Source organism: Camelus bactrianus, chromosome 11, assembly GCF_048773025.1.
Source record: "Camelus bactrianus isolate YW-2024 breed Bactrian camel chromosome 11, ASM4877302v1, whole genome shotgun sequence".
Taxonomy (NCBI): domain Eukaryota; kingdom Metazoa; phylum Chordata; class Mammalia; order Artiodactyla; family Camelidae; genus Camelus; species Camelus bactrianus.
In genome coordinates, this window is record NC_133549.1 from 78880866 (window position 1) to 78899556 (window position 18691).

The 18691-nt window shown below is 55.4% G+C and overlaps 1 protein-coding gene across 2 annotated transcripts; it reads right to left on the reverse strand.

Moving 5' to 3' along the window:
- Window positions 1–694: 694 nt before the first annotated feature.
- LOC105075602 (annexin A8) lies at window positions 695–18650 on the reverse strand. Of its 2 annotated transcripts, XM_074374350.1 has the most exons (13): window positions 18477–18632; window positions 14925–15021; window positions 13329–13419; window positions 12090–12184; window positions 10634–10747; window positions 9789–9879; window positions 8951–9030; window positions 8443–8502; window positions 7835–7928; window positions 7450–7545; window positions 5655–5713; window positions 4208–4330; window positions 695–1810 (listed from the first exon to the last, which is right to left on the reverse strand). In XM_074374350.1, the coding sequence occupies exons 3-13, from the start codon at window positions 13339–13341 to the stop codon at window positions 1751–1753; spliced, it is 885 nt and encodes a 294-aa protein (XP_074230451.1). In that variant the 5' UTR covers window positions 13342–13419; window positions 14925–15021; window positions 18477–18632; the 3' UTR covers window positions 695–1750. The 2 variants fall into 2 exon arrangements, with proteins under 2 accessions (XP_074230451.1, XP_074230450.1); XM_074374349.1 differs by lacking the exon at window positions 14925–15021 and having other exon boundaries at window positions 18477–18650.
- Between the last annotated feature and the right edge of the window lie 41 nt (window positions 18651–18691).

The window sequence follows — 18691 nt, forward strand, 5'->3', positions numbered from 1 at the left end:
GGCAGGACGTGACGCAGTGACTCAGCACTGGAGGGAAGTCCGGGATGGGACTTGAACAAAGCCAAACAAAAAAGGAATCATCACACCTGGCAGCCTTCCCTGGGGCGCCACAGACAGCCCTGAAATCCAGCTTCAAGGATTTCAGCCTGGCCTCGCAGCCCTTTTAAAAAAAAAAAAAAAAGAAAGAAAGATGAAACCAGCCCCCACCCAGCTCCTCGGAGGCTGCGCTCTGAATGGGGGTTTGTAAATGAGGGCGTGTTCAGAGGGCTTGGCCCCAGACGGGACTTCAGGAGGGGCAGTGGAAGGAACTGGGGACATTCAGCTTTGACAGAAGAAGTCTTGGCAGAATATGTGGGCTGTCTTCAGACATCAGAAAGTTGTTGGTGAGAAAGGCTAAGCATTAGGGCCCTAGACGGCGCCCTCAGGGGCAGGAGGCTCTGTGGGGCAGAATGCGGCTAAGTTAAAGGAAGAACTCTGCTGATTGCACCTGCCGGGAAGAGGCCGGGCCGTCCAAGGAGGCCAGGGGTTTAGAAGAGCCATCCCTCGGGTGACAGCAGGCCCACTCAGAGTGTCCACACAAGGAGATGCCCACCTGTGTGTTCAGGTCTGATCAGCAGGATTTTTTAATCACATTTCTTTGATGTCCACTGACAAATTGAATTGGTACTACTTTGGTCAACACTAAAAATCCAAAGACACTTGTATAAATCTTTATTATCCTGGAAAGCACAACACAGGCACCTCAGCTTCTCCTCTAACCAGTTGCTGTTGCCGTTTGGTCAGGATTAGATCAGGATTAGAGATGTTCCAGGCTTGTGTCATGGAAGGAAAAACGGCTAATGTGATCGAGGACCAGAGAAGCCCGGGCCTCTTAGGACGCAGTGTCCTTGGGTCAGGACACTGAGCTGCAGCTTTCTCTGTTGGCAGGATGGCGAGAGCATTTTTCTCCCACCTCTAGCCTGGCATCTCAGATGATGCTGGTGAACAAATGTTAGTGATAGCCCAGCTGGCCTGGATATACGTGTTCCTTTCTCAGCTGCCCACAAGTACGTGCTGTGAGACAAACGGGCTCTCACAACCTTCTCTGGTTGCCTGAAAGAGAAATGTCTCAGCTGAGAAACTTATTTAAAAAAAAATTTTTTTTAGCTTTTTTCTTGGGAGGGGGGAGAGGGTAGGTAATTAGGTTTGTTTATTTATTTATTAATTTTTAATTTTTTTTAATGGAGGAACTGGGGATTGAACTCAGGACCTCGCACATGCTAAGCGTGCACTCTACCACTGAGCTATACCCTCCCTCTGAGAGACTTGTCAAAATTCCACGTTCCCTGGTCCCTTCTCTGCAGATCCAGATCAGTAGATGAGGGTGGGGCTGAGTTTCTCTGTAGCTGGCGCCGAGGGTACTCTGAGACACAGGCTGAGGAAGCTTCTGTGCAGGAAGGAAGAAGTGAGGCCCAGCACCGGCAGACCCTCAGGCGGAGGCACTTGTCCGGCCAGATCTGTGCTGAGATGCTGGCCGTGTGCTCATACCTGAGATTGACTTGGGAGTTCGGTGGAGGTAGGAGCCCCAGGCTGACCCTTCACCCTGGGCCAGAGGAACTGGCTGCAAAACACTGGAAGCTGGGAGATAGAAGACTGAAAGGCGTGCTCTGGCTCCCCCCACCCACACCCCACCCCGATCCACGGCCAAGGTTCAGCAAGCAGGATCCAGTGCCTCCGCCTTCTTGGCCTTTGTGCTTGTCCTTCTGAGCCTTCAGAGGTCGTTGCCCACCAGGTTCAGCAGGGCGTTCTTGTAGTCGCCACTGGTGTCTTCCTGGGGACAGGAGGGACACAAGAGTTAGAAGGCGGTGTTTGTGGCACTGGCCTGGCTTGGAGTCCTCTCCATCAGGAGCAGCTGCTCTTATTCCTAAGAGTGATGCTTCTTGCAGGAAGGCCTGGCACTTCCTGGTCAAGTTCCTATGCCACAGGCCCCACACTGGGTCACCCATCTCTCCTTGTTTGCCATTTCAGGCTGTTCCTTTGTGTCTCCTTTTGATTCTCTTACTAACTGCAGGGGGGCTCACTGTGGCAGATGAGTCACAGAGACAGTTCTGCTCTTGAGCGAGATGGGCATTTTGGTGTCCCCTTACCCCATCTGCTGCCCCAGGGGGCATCCCCATGTTTCATTCAAGACCCAGGTGTGCCCAACCATTCATTTATTCAACACCTATTATTGCAGATCTGGGAACCGAGGCTGAAAGCAGGGTGCCAGTGCCCCACCTGGAGGTGGACAGTGCAGTAGGGAGAGCCTGGGCTTTGAGCCCACGCAGAACCTGGACCACAGCTCCATCACTCACTGACCCCGTGGCTGAGTCAAGTCTCATTGTCACTCTGAGACTCAAACTCATTTATGATATGACATTGATGATGATATGAACCTTGCTGAGATGTGGCGAGAATTAAATAGCAGGAAAAACATGAGCTTGGCTGCATAGCAGCTGCTCACGTAGGGGTCAAGTGACGTTGGTCACCAGTAGGGTAGACCCCAGAGGTCGAGTGGCTGAACCCCCTTTCTGTGGTCTCCCAGGCCCCCCAGCTATTAGGCAGGTCCTGATAGGACTGGCCAGCCAAGGATCTACACACAGAGCCGGGGGAACAGGAAAGCTCCCTTTCTATGTGGTTGAGGAAAACGGGACCATGAGAGGGTATGGGATTTCTTCAAGGCCACTCGGTGAGTAAGTGTGAGGGCTGGGGACTAGTTCCACCTTTTTATTCTCTACAGCAGTTTACGTCTCATGGAAATTATCTAATTCCTTAACTGTTTTGTCAAATTTGCTTATAAAATCATTGGTGCCTGAAATTTTCTTGGAGATTTTAAATATCTTTTTTCTTTTTTTCACTACTTCCCAAAAGATTTTTGTAATATGGTTTTTTTTAAAAAAGCCATTCATTTTGTCTACCCTCTCAAATATATGAGTATAAAGTTATCATGGGATTTTTATACATTTTTCTATTAATTTCTATGCCAGAGTTTTTAATGCTGGTATTGCTGTTGGAAATCATTTTTGCTTTGATGACGTCTACAGGGGGTGGTCTATGCTAAAAAGAAAATATTTGGTCAACTTACTCACGGTTCCTAGGAAATTTTCTCTTTAGGTAAACTTCAGGTAAAACCTAAGAGGGTGGGCTTCATGTAGGTTTAAATAAGGCGCTGTATTAGTGATTATGCACTAATTAGCCTAATACATCTCTCTCCATAATGAGGTCTACATGTTAGTTGGGTCAAAAGTAATCATTTTCACGCAGTGCTTTTGTCCTTCTGGAGTCTGACTGTGGCTCTAACTGGACTGGCGAGAAGGAATAGAAATCTTCCTGATGCCTCAGAAACCACGTGGGGTTGTAGGAATTTGTGGTACTCGCTGGGACTGAGTGTTGGGAAAGCCAGCCCTTTGAGTGACACAGTTAGCCTCCGCTGATTTTCGCCCAGCCCTCCTAAAACAAAACCAAGAATAATTTCCACCCCTCCCACCCCCAACTACCTACTGGGCCATTCGGAAACATCTTAAAGCAGAAATGTCTTTTTAACATACGGTAAGCTATGTGTTTCTTGGAAAGTGTAGTGAACAGTAGATGTTTGTAGAATGACTAGAGACCTGACTTAATAGCCAGTGAAGACTTAGGGATGTGTTTCTCGTGACTTGACTTCTGGTAATGAAGCTGTCAAGGTCTGAATTGGCATCAGGAGATGGCCAGGAGAGCTATTTCTCGTGAAGTGATAATCACTCTGCGTTTTCTCGGCTCCAGAAATTTCACTAATTGGTATCAAGTTAGGCAACCCACTGGAGCCCATCTGATTTATCTCTGTAAAACTTTGCTGCCTGAACTACTTAAATCTGGATGGGACTGCCACGCCTCGATTCCTACTAAGCTATCTGCTCTCACTGACTCTTGATGATTCAGTGTGTCATTTTCAGAGGGGCAACCGTAAGTCAAAGGCACAGCTAACTTTGTGTGAAATGTACAGGGGCCTCCACTCCCCGCCAGGCTCTAACCGCACCCACCCCCTTGCTGACCCCTGCACACACCACGTAGCAATGCAAGGTCCTGATGCCCACTGGGAAGGGGTGGACACCTGTGACTTTGGACATTAGTTGCAGGATTCAGGTTTCCCAGTAAGGTCTCTGTTTCAAACTGGTGTTAGAATTGGGAGAACTGGGAACTCGTGGCTTACCATGATCATGCTGCTGAGGGTCTTGCCGTACATCTTGTTGAACTGATGCTTGATGAGATTTAAGTCAATCTCACTCCTTGAAACGATGTTTCTTATCAGGGTCCCATCCCGAGTCCCTGCTCCCTGGATAAGACACAGCAATCAACCATCACTTCTTCTTTGTTTTTTCCTTTTTTTTGGTGGAGGGGGTGGTAATGAGGTTTATTTATCTGTTTACTTGTTTTTGAACCCAGGACTTCGTGCATGCTAAGCATGCACTTTACCACTGAGCTATACCCTCCCCCCAACCATCACCGTGTGCCTTTGTCCATCTCTGTGATGACGGACAGATCTATGTTGGGTCCCGTGGGCTTCCACAGGGGGTGGAGATACAGGAATGAGCCCCTGCTTTAGCAGTGAAGCACTGAGAGGGATGCGCTAAGGGATCCCTTGATCTCCTCTCACTCACTGCCCATGTGTCTCCCTTATTAGAAGCCAAAAGCCCCCAAATTGCAGTGTGTGATTGGCCACATCAGATTCTAGACACAAAATGCTCATGGCTCCAGGAGTAAGACCTCTTCCTAGGGCAGCAACACCATGAACTCAGCTTAACTGGCCAACCCACATGCAGGACCTTCCTGCTCACTTTTATCCTTGAACGCTCTCATGTCAGAGGGAGCCACATGGCCAAGGGGATCCCACGCCCTCTGTCATTTCCTGGCCAGATGTAGCCAGAGACCTTGGGGCTCCGACTTTAGGTGATGTTCGCAACCATCAATCACGGAAGGTGGGCACCAACTTTAGTCCCAGGGAATTCATCTGACTGTCTGTTTTCCACTGTGGTTCTAGTGGAACCAGAACCTCAACTCGATACGAGTGTTTTGAACATCTGTCTGAGCAGCTAGTGCAGCTTTCGGACAGCAGGCGACCCTAGACCGGCAGCTGGACACACGCAGGGAAGCTGAGTTGTCATGTGTGGCCATCCCCCTCTGCATGTGTCCGTTCAAAGGGTGCCTTAACCTCCTGGCAATCCTGACCTGGGCTTTCTCAAGGAGGCCACGTGGACTATTACATATAAGTAAAATTACACATAAAAAGGACAATTGCAGTGGCTTGGGCTCAAATCAAGGCTCTATTACTTCCCAGCTGCGTGACCTTGGACCACAAGCCTTGGTTTCATCATCTCTAGGAGGGCAGTTACGACATGGGTCTCACAGGGTTGTTGTAAAAGTTCAGCGCGATGAACACCTGTGAATACACCTGCTCACAGCCAGCCTTCAGGAGATGCGGCTTCCCCTCTCCAGCCTCGATGTGCCCTCTGAGAACTAAAACTATTCTGACCCACGACAGGCTGGGATAAGAGGAGACCCAAGTGTCGAAGACTTGGGTGGTGGCTCTGAGCATCCTGGCTTTGCCGTCGGTGCCGTGTAGGGTCGGGGGCAAGGCGCACAGCAGACAGACCAGTCACCTTCATGGCGTAGTAAAGTCGCTCCGCAAAGTAACTGTGGAGGTTCCGGGTGCATTTAACTGGCAAATAGGAAAGTTGTGTTAGCAACCAGAGGTTGTAGGCGGCACTGTGTATGTGTTTATTTATTTAAGCCTTGCCTCGAATCTTAAAGGTTAGCATTGTGCAAGTCTTAGCCTACTTATCTGTGCCCTGCCTCATCTTAAAATGAGAGGCTTTGTGTCAGGAGAGGTGGGGCAGGGAGGAGGCCTTGGGCACTGGATACGGGTGCAAAGCCCAGAGCAGGCAGACAGAAGGGCGAGGCGTGGGACACACTGGGGCGCTTAGGGCTGGGCTGGCCCATCAGAGCACCGCTCCGCCCAGGGGAGCTCCTGGGCTTTAACTTTCCAGAGCCGTCTTCCCCAGGAGTCCAGCCACTCAGCTCTGTGGAGGAGCCACTGTCATGATGACCACTGGCCTCTAAGTGCCCGCTTTATATGTCACTTAGCAGAGGGCCCCTGCAGCTTGAGTCCCCCTGTGACGGGTGGGGCTGGGCCCCAGAACACGCAGGTGCCCGGGCGTCTGGTCTCAGGCTCACTTCATGCCCGGTGTTTCAGAGACTCGGTGTCCGGGTGGGGAGGTTGTTGTTTTAACCCAGGCAGCAGAAAGAGTGAGGGCTTGGAGGGAGGTAGGCATGAGTTCAGACCCCACCTGATGGCACCTTGTGCCCTCGTTACTTGACTTCCCTGCCCTGCTCTGTCCTCGCCTGTGGAATGAGTGACGGGAGTCTTCGAGGAGAAACAGACAGGAAGCGCCCAGCACCCAAGGGCACTGCAAGGCTTCAGTTTTCCCTGCCTGAAGATTTTATTCAGGAGTTGTTTAAATAGGATCCAGGGGCTGCCTTTGGAAGCTGGGACTGGAGTCGGGGGCACACTTAGATGCTCACACAGACTGGATTTATCATGGCAAAGGTGGCTGGGGAGTGTCAGATGTCCCAGTTCACCCTGGAGACTGGGACACACGGTGCAGCTCTCCTGGCTTCCTGGCTGCTCGGCACCAAATGGGGGACCTCCTGGTGTGGAGGTGACCTTGGCTCCATCTTGGGATGGAGGAGGGAAGTCCCCCTGCCCTGGGGCTCAGTTCTTCACTCTACACTGACTCGTCTCCCTGTCACCTCAGCTCTGGACCTCAGGTTGTGCTCTGGAACGGGTCCTCCTACATGAACCTGACCTCATGCTTTGGGGAAGATTCTCAGCGTTCCCCAGCGTCAGACCACCAATCCCTCACTTTGGACCAATTACATATCGTCATTTCTTCAATCAGCAGCTGAGGCGGGGACTGGAGCCCTGGCTAAAGACCCAGATAGGTGAGTTCTTCAGGGTTTCACAGTCAGAACCAGAACGTTCTCTGTGTGGCTGCTGTGAGTGAGCATAGGTCCTGGGCCTGGCACAATCCTGCAAACGTGTGCATACGTACACACATTCACACACTACACGGTCTCACGAACCTTCACGCACACACGTACACACACGACTACACACAGCACTGGGCACTGTGTGAGAAGCACAGAGAACAATCTGGCCGGACACAGCTCACTGAGGACACTAGTGCCCCCCCACCCCCACTAGAGTTCCAGTGTCCTGGGTGAAGGGTCCATGCTGAGAGTAGGGGCTGGAGCGGAGGTTCACCTTGAAGGTGAACATGGGGACCCCGTCTCTTGCTGCTGCACCCTCGGCCCTTTGCCTTTGGCGCTGTCCCATCACAGAGCCCCGGGGCCGGCGGACACACGTGAGTCTGAGCACGGGGCTCCGTCTCTCACCCACTGTGAGCATGGCCTCCTCCAGCGAGCCGTGGGTCTCACTCTTGATGCTGTCCTCAATGCTCTTGTTGGCGATTTTCTCATACTCCTCAAACACTGTGGAGAGAGGCCTTCTCTTAGGGGACATGCGCATCTCAGTGTGACCCGTCTCCCCAGCATCTCAGATCAGAGACTGCACATCAGTGCACCACCCCTGACCTCCAGTTGGTTGTCGGGGAAAGGATGCAGGGCTCCCTGGCTCTCTCTCCAACTCTGTGACTTGACAAGGCCACACACTGGCTATTCAGTGTGAAGGGAGAGGCCCTGTGGCCAGAGCGCCTCCACCCGCCCCCTTCCCCTACCAGGTCCCACCTGACAGTGCCTCCCTGCCTCCCTTCCCCGGTACCTCTCATCAGGTGTGTGGCACTGCGTGTGCACAGGATGGTGATGAATTTCATCTCATCAGTCCCGCAAATCTTCTCCCCGGCTGCGTACAGATCCTGGCATTGGGACACCCCCAACAAGCCAGTGAAGGTGAGCAAGCGGGTGAAAGATGGTCCCTCATCCGCCTTCCCAGGTCGGCATGGTCCTCTGATTGATCGTCTTTTTGATAGGAGCCCCCTATCCCTGAGTGGTTAAGTTCTCTTCTTCATACTGGGCTCTGCCTCTGGGCACCTCCAAGTTCTCTGCCAGCAGGCAGACCTATGAAAGGCTGACTACATGCATCTGGGGCTCAGAGACCCAGGATCCCTGGGTTCGTAGGTTGCTCCTGCTGGGGCAGAGCTTCAGTGGACCCCACCCAAACCAGTCTCTTTCCTCCCCTACACCCTCACTTTCCTCTGTAGACACCGGAGGGTCAGAGTCTTCAGAGAGCTGAGCTGGGTTCCAGCCTAGCGTCAGAGAAGCCCCCCACAGGCAGAGGGGCCTGGTGAGGCACCAGCCCCCTGGGTCTAGATGGCAGAGGGTGGGGCCAGGTGGTCAGCAAGGTGGAAGCTGATGAGGGAGACCCCCAACCTGTGCGTCTTGGAGGGCCAGTCCTGGGTCCACGAAGCCGCTCAAGTCATCCCTGCTGCCCTGGGAACAGAAGAGGCAGCTTTGTAAGGGAGGAGCCTGAGTGGAACCACTGGGGCAGAGGGCAGAGTCGGGCAAGAGGGCAGACAGTTATCCTTTTCAGGCCTCGACTCTCTCATCTGAAAAATGAGAGCAGTTAGGGATGCCTTGTAGGGAGCTGGGGGGTTCAGTGGACTAAGGTGAGTGAAATGTCTGGCCTGGGGCCTGGCGAGAAGGACCTGCTCAGTGATGGGCCTCCTCCCACTTCCCGGGTGCCCTCGTGTGGCTGAGTCAGGAGAGGTGCGGGGGCCCTGCACTGAGGACCCTCCAGCCACACCGGGAGGTACCCAGTGAGCCCGGGCCACAGTGGCTGTGCAACCGCCTTGCCCCCACCCCACCGCACCCCAGCAGCCCTGCCCTGGGGGGAGCTGCTAGGATTCTCCAGACGAGGGGCTCCAGGAGCCTGGGATACCTGCAGGAGGCACACCAGGATCCTCTCCAGGTAGCCACTGGTGTCTGCTTGGATGTCTTCCTCCAGGCTGGACCCATAGTCTGCAGGGCAAACAGAACCATGAGGCTCAGACCAGCTCTCCTCCTCCCCGTCCTCTTTTCCACACGTCTCCCCATGAAAGCCTCCAGGAAGGACAAGTCCTTGCCGTGGGGAGGGTTTGCCTGCCCAGGCATCTGAGAGGCTGAGGTTCCATCCCCGGTGGTTGTTCAGAGCTAGGAGGCAACGTGGGTTGGCAGCCAAGCCCAAAGCACAAAGATGGGCCAGGCCAGAGAGCCAGGGGCTGCCAGTCGAGCTCCACTGCATTACGAAGCCAGACCCTTCGGGCAGGCTCCCCACCAGGCAGGCCTCCTGGAGGATGGAGGAGGAAGCCTCCACGGAAGCTGGTCTGTGCTCTGTGCTCCCCACCGCAGCGGGCCCCTGCACGGCCCCCTCGGCTGCCTGTGCCCGGCCGGGAGGGAGCCAGCCCCATCCACTGCTGACACAGCTTGTGCCCCACAGCACTGCCACATTGTTAAGGGGCAGAGAGTTAGGGGGTGCCTGCCTTTCCCCCCAGCAGCCCGTGGGCTTAGGGAGATGAGAGACAGAGCCTGAATCATATCCAATCTCACTGTCAGGCACGGGACTTGACACACAGTAGGCACTCAACATCCATGGTTGGAAAAGCCCAGAAAGGGTCCTTTCCAATGGGGCCAGTCCACTGCTTGTCCCTGTTCCCTGCTAGGCTGCCAAAGCTCGTAGCCATTCCCAAGCTAGCCTTTAACTCGGGGTCCTGCGCCCTCCCTCTCGGCAGGCCCCTTACCTTCCTCATACGCCTTCATTATCTCCCGCAGCTGGTTCTTGGTCCGAGAGGCCAGGATTTCGATGATGACGCCCTCTTTGGTTCCTAAGCCCTGTGGATAAAAACCTGTGTCTGCTGCAGAGTACCACCTGTGCCCTCCTGCTCTGCCCACGGCAAGAGGCAAAGGGAAGGACCAGTCACTGCTCTGCCCGACTCGGACGGGGGCCTCTGCTGGAGGATGCTACCAGGGAAGTCACGTGCACCTGTCTCTAGTGGTAGACACCGTGGCCAAGGGGTGTGATGGGAAAGCTAGGTCTCAGCTTGAGCCTCCATAGCTGGGTGGTCTCGAACAGGTCCCTCCACCACCGTGAGCCTAAGGGTCCTCATCAAGACACGGGGGTAACAAGCCCCCACCCCCCCTGCAGGTGGAGCAGGGATAATACGTAAAATTCCCCGCGGCCCACACAGTGAGTGTCCTTTCAATGCTTTCAATGGAGATGATTATTGTTCCTGGGTTCTGACTCCCTCTTAACCATCTGCGAATGCGAAAGGAACCGTGGGAAGTAACTGGAAGCCAGGGGACCAGGCCCAAGACTGCAGAGGCTGGCTCCTAGTTCCTGTACACCTTGGTCTTGCAGTGACTTGGGAAGGACTGATTTTGGCCTCACCATGGCCGCACGACAGTGGAGGCCAGTCTGTTTGGCAGCAGTCTGAGCTGCAGGCTGCAAGCTCGCTGGGCTCATTCCAAACAGGCCGCTTGGAGCTCCCAGCACCAGGCTTTCTTGGAAAAAGGGTCCCGGCGTCGCTCCCCCACCGAGTCCTTGTGAGTGTCTCCCGCCCCTCCTCCCCTCCACGTGCTTGGTTACCTTCATGGCATCGTACAGCTCCTTGGCTTCGTAGCTGTATGGAGGGTACATGAGGGCTATGATGAGCCTCTTGAACTTGCCACTGAGCTCCGACTTCAGGGTCTCAGTGAGGTCCTAGGGAAGGAGCAAGGAGGGGTGATGCTCTGACACTGCGCCCACAGAAGTGCAGGCAGCAGATGGTGACTGGGGCCTGGGGGCTCTGGCTGGATCCCCATGTGCGCGCTGCCACGCAGGGGCGGCTGGGGTTTCTGGGACCAGCAACTCAGCCTCTCTAAGCATCGTTACCCCATCCCGTGAAGTGGAGACTGCGGTCCTCCCGCTGTACACCATCGCTTAGGGGATTAGCGGAGAGATGTGTGTGGCTCAGCTTTGCTCCCAGGGCGGTGCTGGGCACACCATAAGCCCAAGATACAAGCTTGTTATTGCCCGCCATCAAATCCCTGTCACTGAGCCCATAGGCACTCAGTGAATGCGAGGAATGAATTAAGGAATCTATCTCACGTGTGTCTCCTTCCAAGAGAAGGAGAAGCCACAAGACCACACTCAGCTGATCCCCCTGCACAGCACAGTGAAGGACCAGGGGACCTGCCAGACCTGGATTTAAATCCCAGCCTTATTGCTGACAGGCCCTGGGATCTTAGGCAACATCTTCCACCTCTCAGAACATCAGTTTCCTCCAGTATGAATGCAGAGACTAATCCATAGTTGTGAAGATTAAAAGAGAGAAAAAAATTTTTTAAAGCACATTGATTTCCTCCATGGAGGGTTTGGGCTTCATCATTCATCTTCCTGGATTAAATCTCCACATAATCAATGTGCACCGATGGAGGCTTCTGGCCACCACACTCTGCGCACATTTATTCCTGTGTTTACCCAGCACGCCGATGCCTGGCTTTGTCCTGTGGGTGGTGGGAGGAGGGACAAAGGGTCCAGGCTGTGTGCTCCCGGCCCTTGGAGTTCCCGCAGGGCAGGAAGGAGGAGGCGCTGTTGTGGCAGCTCCAACGCAGGGAGACAGCCCCGTGGCACAGCACAGAGTGGAGCCCAGCCTGCGTCTCCGGCATGTGGGAGAGAGGAGGGCATTCCAGCCTCAGGGAACAGGACCAGCAAAGTACAGAGGCAGGGAGACAGCTCAGGGATGGGGCCATGGAGCAAATACAACGGAGCAAGTGAAAGAGAAGGTGGGAAAGGAAGGCTGGGCTAGATGACAGAAGGCGGGACCAAGCTGGGGCCGTGGAGGGCCATCAGAAAGTCTTCCAGATAAAACACAGGCTGGCGAGTGAAATCTGATTTTCAGAGAAACAGTGCATCATTTTTTTAGTGTGACTGTGTCCCATTTACCCTATGTTGCCAGTGGGCTGGGCTCTGGACGAGGGCCTGGTCCAGAGTGGGGCTGCGTCCCCGGCTGTTTTTGGCAGCAGTAGTCCCCACGGCCCCCAGCACACGGGCCCCCCTTTACCTTGCCAAACTGAGCCTTGAAAGACTTGGCGATCTCCTGCCGCTGAGCGTTGCTTCTCTTCGTGAGCACGTCGATGATGGCCTGCTCATTGGTGCCTGCAGGGTGCACAGTGTGAGCATCCCCACTGCCCCCCGGGGGTGGGGGGCGAATGAGGGCTGGGGAGGAGGGAGGGCAGCTGCTTGATGGCCAAGCAGTGGGGACACACCATCTGAAGATCTCAAAACCTGATGATTTTCACGGTGCAGACAAGACAGTCAGGAAATCCTTCTGTCCACCCTGCCACCCGCACAATGTTGGGGCACGGCCCAGACCCAGCCTCACAGCGATCAACTCTGAGGACCCTCTGGTCATCTGATAGCCCCTGAACATCACCCAGGGCCTTTGGAGCTCAGGTGGGACCTCCTGCCCTGACCTGCCTTGTGCTGGTGGCCATGGGGGAAGATCAGGTCGGAGGGGCCAGAAAACTGGCTCTGAGCCCTGGCCCAGCAGCTGGGTGGGCTAGAAGCCTCATCTCCCCCAGCTTCCGTTTTTTCCTTTTGAAAATGGAGATGATAGTAAAGATTTCACAGGATATCGAGGGCTGAACATGCTTTCTAAGCTCATCTGGGAATGGCAGTTTTTGTTAATGCCCCAATTCACCAGTCGGAGCCGGTTAGAGGGTAAATCCTGCCAGGGGTTGTAAATCTGACATGAGGGCTGTCTGGGCCGGGCTACCCAAATCCCCTAATCCCAAAGGCTCCTGGCCAGCCCTTTCAGGCTCACAGGAATGCAGATGCTGGAGACAGGATGGAGCCGGCCCTGTGGCCCGCCTAAGTGGGGCGCGGAGGGGGGGATGTGGAGGGAAGCTGCAGCCCCTGTGTGGCTGGAGCCCCCTGGGCCCAGGTCAGCCCCACAAAACTCCCAACATCATCCCATCCAAAATTCACTGTAACACGCAGGGTCCAGAGGTTTGGGGCCATTTTATGAGGGAGGAAGCTGTGACTGAGTGTGGTGAAGTCCTTTGCACAAGGACACCCAGGGACACACAGCAAATGTCCCCCTTCCCGCACCCCTGTTACTCACAACCGCCTTCCCCCCTTCCTTGGTCTTGGGGCTGTATATAGACCTGTGCTGGGGAAGGTGGGGCCTGTGTGATTCTCTGGGTGGCAGGAGTCAGTCACAGAGGGTTATGGGGAGGCCCCCCCGACCATGCTGCACCTGGTATCCCCTCTCCAGGGCCCCGGTGGAAAGGCAACTCACCGACCCCCTTCATAGCTTTGTAGAGGGTCTCTGCGTCGGGGTCTGGGTTGAAGTGGGGGCTGCCCTTCACCGAGACACCCTCCTGTTCAATCTGCAAGAGAACCCAGCCCGCTCAAAGCCGGAAGGCAGGGCAGTTTGCAGCCTATCCCAGCAGGGTGAGCACCAGTTTGGCGCCTGCTGACCAGAGGCTGGGAACCTGCATCCATCCAGGCCCTGCCCATTCTCCCTGGGGGAGGGGCACCTGGGAGGCCGCAGCTTCCGGATATGCTAGTTTCCAGCAGCTGTGTCTTGAGGAAGGGGCATCTTTGTCCACGTCGCACCAAGCGGCCACGTGGCCCTTCCACGTCGGGCCTGCAGAGGCCCCCGGTGCCTATTAGCCCCTCGGCCAAGGGGAGGCCTGTCCTGCCAGCCCGGCCCTCAGGCTGGAAGGAGGTGTCTCCTGAGGAGCTGGTCAGCACCACCTGGCCACGCCAATTGGTGGAACCCCAGCTCTCAGCGCCAGCGCCAGCCCCGGAGAGCTGGGGTTTGCAGGCTCAGACAGCACGAGGGAAGACCTCAACGGTGGCTGGTACCGGGGCCGCTTACAGAGCCGCCACGCTGACTGTGGGGCGTCAGGAAGAGGGTGTAAGACTGGACTCCAGCCTTCAGTGTCGGGAGCCTCGTCTCCCTCCTGTGTCTCCCACGGCCAGCTGCCCCGTGGGGACCGCACACCCGGCAGTCCTGTGCCACGTCTCCTCTGTGGCGCTGGCTCCTTAGCTCCTCAGCTGGACATTTGTTTTCTCCTTACTTGCATTTCCTGGATTTTTGTGATGAACATTGTCTTGAAAGAAAAAATTAAAAACAACCCCCAAATGTGGGGGGCTGGGCCTGAGAGAGGACCAGCTGGGGCTTGCTGGGACACCAGAGAGGGAGTGTCCTTCAGAGGCCAGCAGTGGTTTTACTGGGGCGACGGGCGGTCTATGAGGCTAGATGACCCAGAGACAGTCGCTCAGAGGGATTAGCTGTGTAGGGAACCTATTCCATACATGAGGGGACCCCCCACCACCACCCAGAGACCGTGCCTGCTCAGCCTGGCTGGGAGGGATCGCTGGTTCCCCTCACGGCTCTGTGGGACTGCCTTGTCTCCTCTGCAGAATGGCTCCTTGGTTAACAGGCTGGCGTCAGCCAGAGCCACAAAACCTTCCCCATCCCTGCCCCTGCCCTGGGCGTGGACTCTGAATCAGGCTGGGTTTCCCAGCCAGTGCCATCTGAGCAGGCCCGGCCACCCCCAGCTCCCTCCAGCACCACTGGCTGGCAGCAGGAAGGGACAACCCTTTCCAAAGCTATAAGGACAGTGATCAAGGAAGGAAAGGCTTCAAGGAGCTGAACACGCTGCCTGGGGAGTGTGCAGACGAGGTTGGGAAGCCAGGCATGGTCTGAGCTCAATCTGCCCTCTTCCTGAGAAGTGGGTATTTACCAGAACCAGGGCACCCAGCTGAACATCCTGCTAGCTCAGGGCTTTTGCAAGTCTACAGGCTCTTGGAGGCAGAGGATTAGGGAAAAAATAAAAAAGTTTGGTGCTTTAAAAATTGTGAATTAACTGGATAACCAAAGTACCTTGGCCCTTGACTTCAAATCTCTAATCCAGATCTTGTCTGAGGGCTCTCGAGACGTGTGCCCTGCAGAGTTTCTCAGGTGCAAATGAATGATCCATCTTAAGTATGCGATTTGGGAGAGGGATGGTAGAGGAGAAAGATTGGAGATGGGAATTGAGTTTCAGGGAGACTCAGAGATCCTTCAAATGGAAGAGAGTTTAGTCCCATTGCATTTGGTCTCCCACTCACCTGTTCATTTGCTCCTATCTGCCCCACATCCACTCATTTTCTCTACCATCTATCCTCCCACCAAGTCATTCATTCATCTGTTCATCCCTTCTCTACCCAGACATCCCACTACCACATCCCTCCATCCCTCCATCCAACCACCCAACTACCCCTCCAGTCACCACATCCTTCCTTCCTTCCTTCCTCCCTCCCTCATTCCCTCCCTCCCTCCCTCCCTCCCTTCCTTCCTTCCTTCCTCCTCCCTTCCAGGCCCTGGTTAGATCCTGAAAATACAGTGCAGCCTCCCACCCACGGTATATCTGTACGGATATTTCTTTTGAGTAAAAGGTAAGGAGTCTTTCCATAGCTTTTGATCGAATTTCAAATATCTAGTGACAGACTTTCCTAGTTTACTTCTTAGCACCGTGTTTCACAGAAGAAAATTTTAGAAGTAATTCCTTATGGAAATTTCATCCAGAGAGCCTGTGTGGCCCCAGATGTTGCCCAGCTGCGGGCTTGCATACATTGCCTCCCTTGTGTGTGGCGTCATGAGCGGCTGTTACTCCTGCAGTGATCTGAACACCTCCCGTGTGCCAGGCCCTGCGGGTCAGCTGCTTTAGGTGTTTTGGATGCAGTGCTCTTCCTCAATGGCCCTGCCTGTTGCTCTAGACAGGTGCGAATGCCCCATTTACAGGCTGGGCTCGGAGCATAGATGGCGGTGCTCCGACTGAACCCACAGCCTGACTCAGAAGCGAAGCTCCATCTACCAATGACTCAACCTTTTCCAGACTTTGAGTTTTCCTGGAACTCTTCACTGAAAGAAACCTCGCCCCAGGGAATGCAGGTCATCTGGGAGCGTGGGGTCATCTCAGACCTCAGCGCTGAGCTCTGGGGGCCCCCTAGGAGGGGCTCCCCCTCTGCTCTTTTCTGCAGGCTGGCACTCTGGGGGCTGTGCAGCAGTGACTGACCAGGCTGTGTGTCCCTGTCACCATGGAGCGGGCCAGTCAGCGGGTCTGAGGCTGGGCTCCGGTGGCTGTGTCTGTAAATAGCTCCCCGGGGGCTGTGATCTCTCGGCATGGAGAAGCCTCCGTCTCCCTTCCTGTGATGTGGTTTTAGGGGAAAACAAGACAGTTTCCTGGCTGTCAGACCCCCGGATGTCAGCATGGTGTGGTGGGGCTCCGGATTTTTGATCTAAGGCCCCCATGTTGGAAGAAGGACCTGCCTAGGCCTCTGCTGGGCTGGGTGGAGTGGGCTAGTCCAGACAGGAACGTCTTCTCTGGAAAGGTGATTCAGCCAGTCAGTGACTACATCTATATCGTGTCTGTGAAGCTATCAGGGGAGCTGCCACGCCTCGGCCTGCCCTCGTCTCGGGGCTGACCCGGGGCACCCGGGAGACAGAGCTTCGTCTCCACAAGAGAGGCACAGACAGGGCCCCGTCCCGCAGGCAGGCCTCCCTGAGCAGACCTTTCAGCCCGCTCTGGTCCCAGTCCTGGGCTGGCCAGGGCCTCAGAGGTCATTTGTTCTTCCCTGGTACCTCAGCCAGTCCCAGGTGGGGTCTACCTGGAATCTTGCTCTCATGGGTGTGGGTGGTGAGGCCCACAGGGTTTGGGCTCTGGCACCAGGCTGCTCAGATTCTAACCCAGGCTCTGCTGCTTACTAGTGTGACAGCCTTGGGCGCTGTCTCAGCCTCCTTGTACCTCCATTTCCTCGTCTGTGGGTAAGGATATTAATACCTATAATGCATCGTGTCCCGAGGCTCAGGTGAGATATTGAATGTGAGGGGCGTAGAGGAATGTGCAGCACACAGTGGCTGCTCAGTGAGTGTCATCCTTGTCCGGCCACATTGGCCAGGTCCCTACAAGGAGGCCTCTGTCTGCCTGGCTGGGTGGGGCCCCGAGGATGGGTTTCCGCCCCCGCCCCACTGGGAGCAAGGCCCAGAATCAGGCCACCTGGGGCAGCAGCTGACTTTGGAAAGTGCCCAGCACCGGGCTCTCCCTGCCACGTCTGCCTCCTCAAGACAGATTCCCATCAGCCAGGACGAAACTGGAGGCCGCCCCGGCTCCTCAACCTGTCCTGGCTGCTTTGCTGGGGCCACACTTGGGGCTGCCCCATGTTGCCCCTGGCTTCCTCTTGGTCCCACCTGTCCAGGCCCAGTATGTCTGAATCTGAGAGCCCCTGGGTTGTGACTTTTGTAACAAAGAGACTTCCTGCATTAGGATAAGTCTGGGTCACACAGTAAGGCTCACAAAGAGCCTGGGGGCAGGGGCAGAGAGACATCCAATTTCATGCTAGACCCCTGCCTGCTTGCTTTGGGACAGAGCAAGTCACTAGATATCAATGAGCCTCAGTTTCCTCATCTGTAAAAATGGAAAGAGCAGCCCTGATGTCCCAGGGCTCCCTGGGGATGAAGGGAAGGAAGGAGTGCAGAGCGTGTGACATCATGCCTGCCCAGGGGACATCACCTGCTCATCGTCTTCACCACCCTTTTGGGTTTTTCAACTCCTTAGCATGAGACCGCCTCAGACTCAACCCCGTATGAAACACCTCTGAGAATCTGTTCATTTAGCTGGGACACGGAGACTTGGGGACAAGGTGTGCTGTCCTCCCTAACTCGGCTCATAGGTTTCACTCCTGGATTTCAACTGTGCAAGGTCCGTGCAGGCAGATCCCCCTCCCATCCCCTGAGGTGTGGGCATGGATGCGTCCTCCAACCTCAGCCTCTCAAATCAGGTTGCTCTCCAGCTCAAGCTCCTTCAGTGGCTCCCCATTGCTCTCAAGGTAGAGCCTGAGCTTCTTAGCCTGCCATGCATGCCTCCATAGGACCCAGCCTTGCCTACTCCTCTAGCTCTGCCTACATCTCCCCCTACCCTCTACCTTTCCCCCCAGGACCCTCAAGCCAATGGGATCTACTTCTCTTTACAGCCAAGCTTCCCACTCTTTTGAGCCTTTGCACGTACTGTTCGCTCTTTAAGGGAACATCTGCCTGATTCCTCCTGGAACACATACTCATGGGCACACACCACACATGCACACATGGCTCAACCGTGACTCCCCCTGTCTTCTAGCAGCCTGACCCCTCCCCTCAGGCGCCCTTTCTCTGGGCTCCCCCAGCCCCTCAGCTTTCTTGGGAGCATTTCAAGGCTCCTTTATCTGCCCATCTCCTCTGTTCCCATTCTGGCCGGACATGAACACCTCTAGGGCTGGAGCCGTTTCTCCTCGTCTTCCTCCCCAGTCTGGCGGGCCGTGTGGTGCCCGGCTGGGCAGACAGCAGAGTGCTGCCGGAGCTGACCTCCCTCCAGACCATCACCGCGCGGGTACCCTCCGCCTCTGCTCGCTCTACACTCACCCAGGCTTTCCACCAGGCCATCGCGTTCACTTTGCCGGCGCCTTTCCCCGGGGCGATGAAGATACACCGGTCAGCCCTCCTTCCACCCAGAGACTCTGCAAATGAACTCGGCCCCTACTGCCCTCAGAAGAGATGGTGCTTGGGGTTGGGAGTGGTTGCACTGGCAAGCAGGCCCCAGGCGCCACCCAGCAGCCCCCGCCACGGCCCTGCCCCGC

Coding starts and splice junctions, on each gene's coding strand:
- LOC105075602 (XM_074374349.1), bottom strand. CDS start 18,497: ATGGCCTGGTGGAAAGCCTGG. Junction 9,880..10,633: donor AGCTGTACGATGCCATGAAG/GTAACCAAGCAC, acceptor TTTTATCCACAG/GGCTTAGGAACCAAAGAGGG. Junction 7,546..7,834: donor TGCCACACACCTGATGAGAG/GTACCGGGGAAG, acceptor CTCTCTCCACAG/TGTTTGAGGAGTATGAGAAA.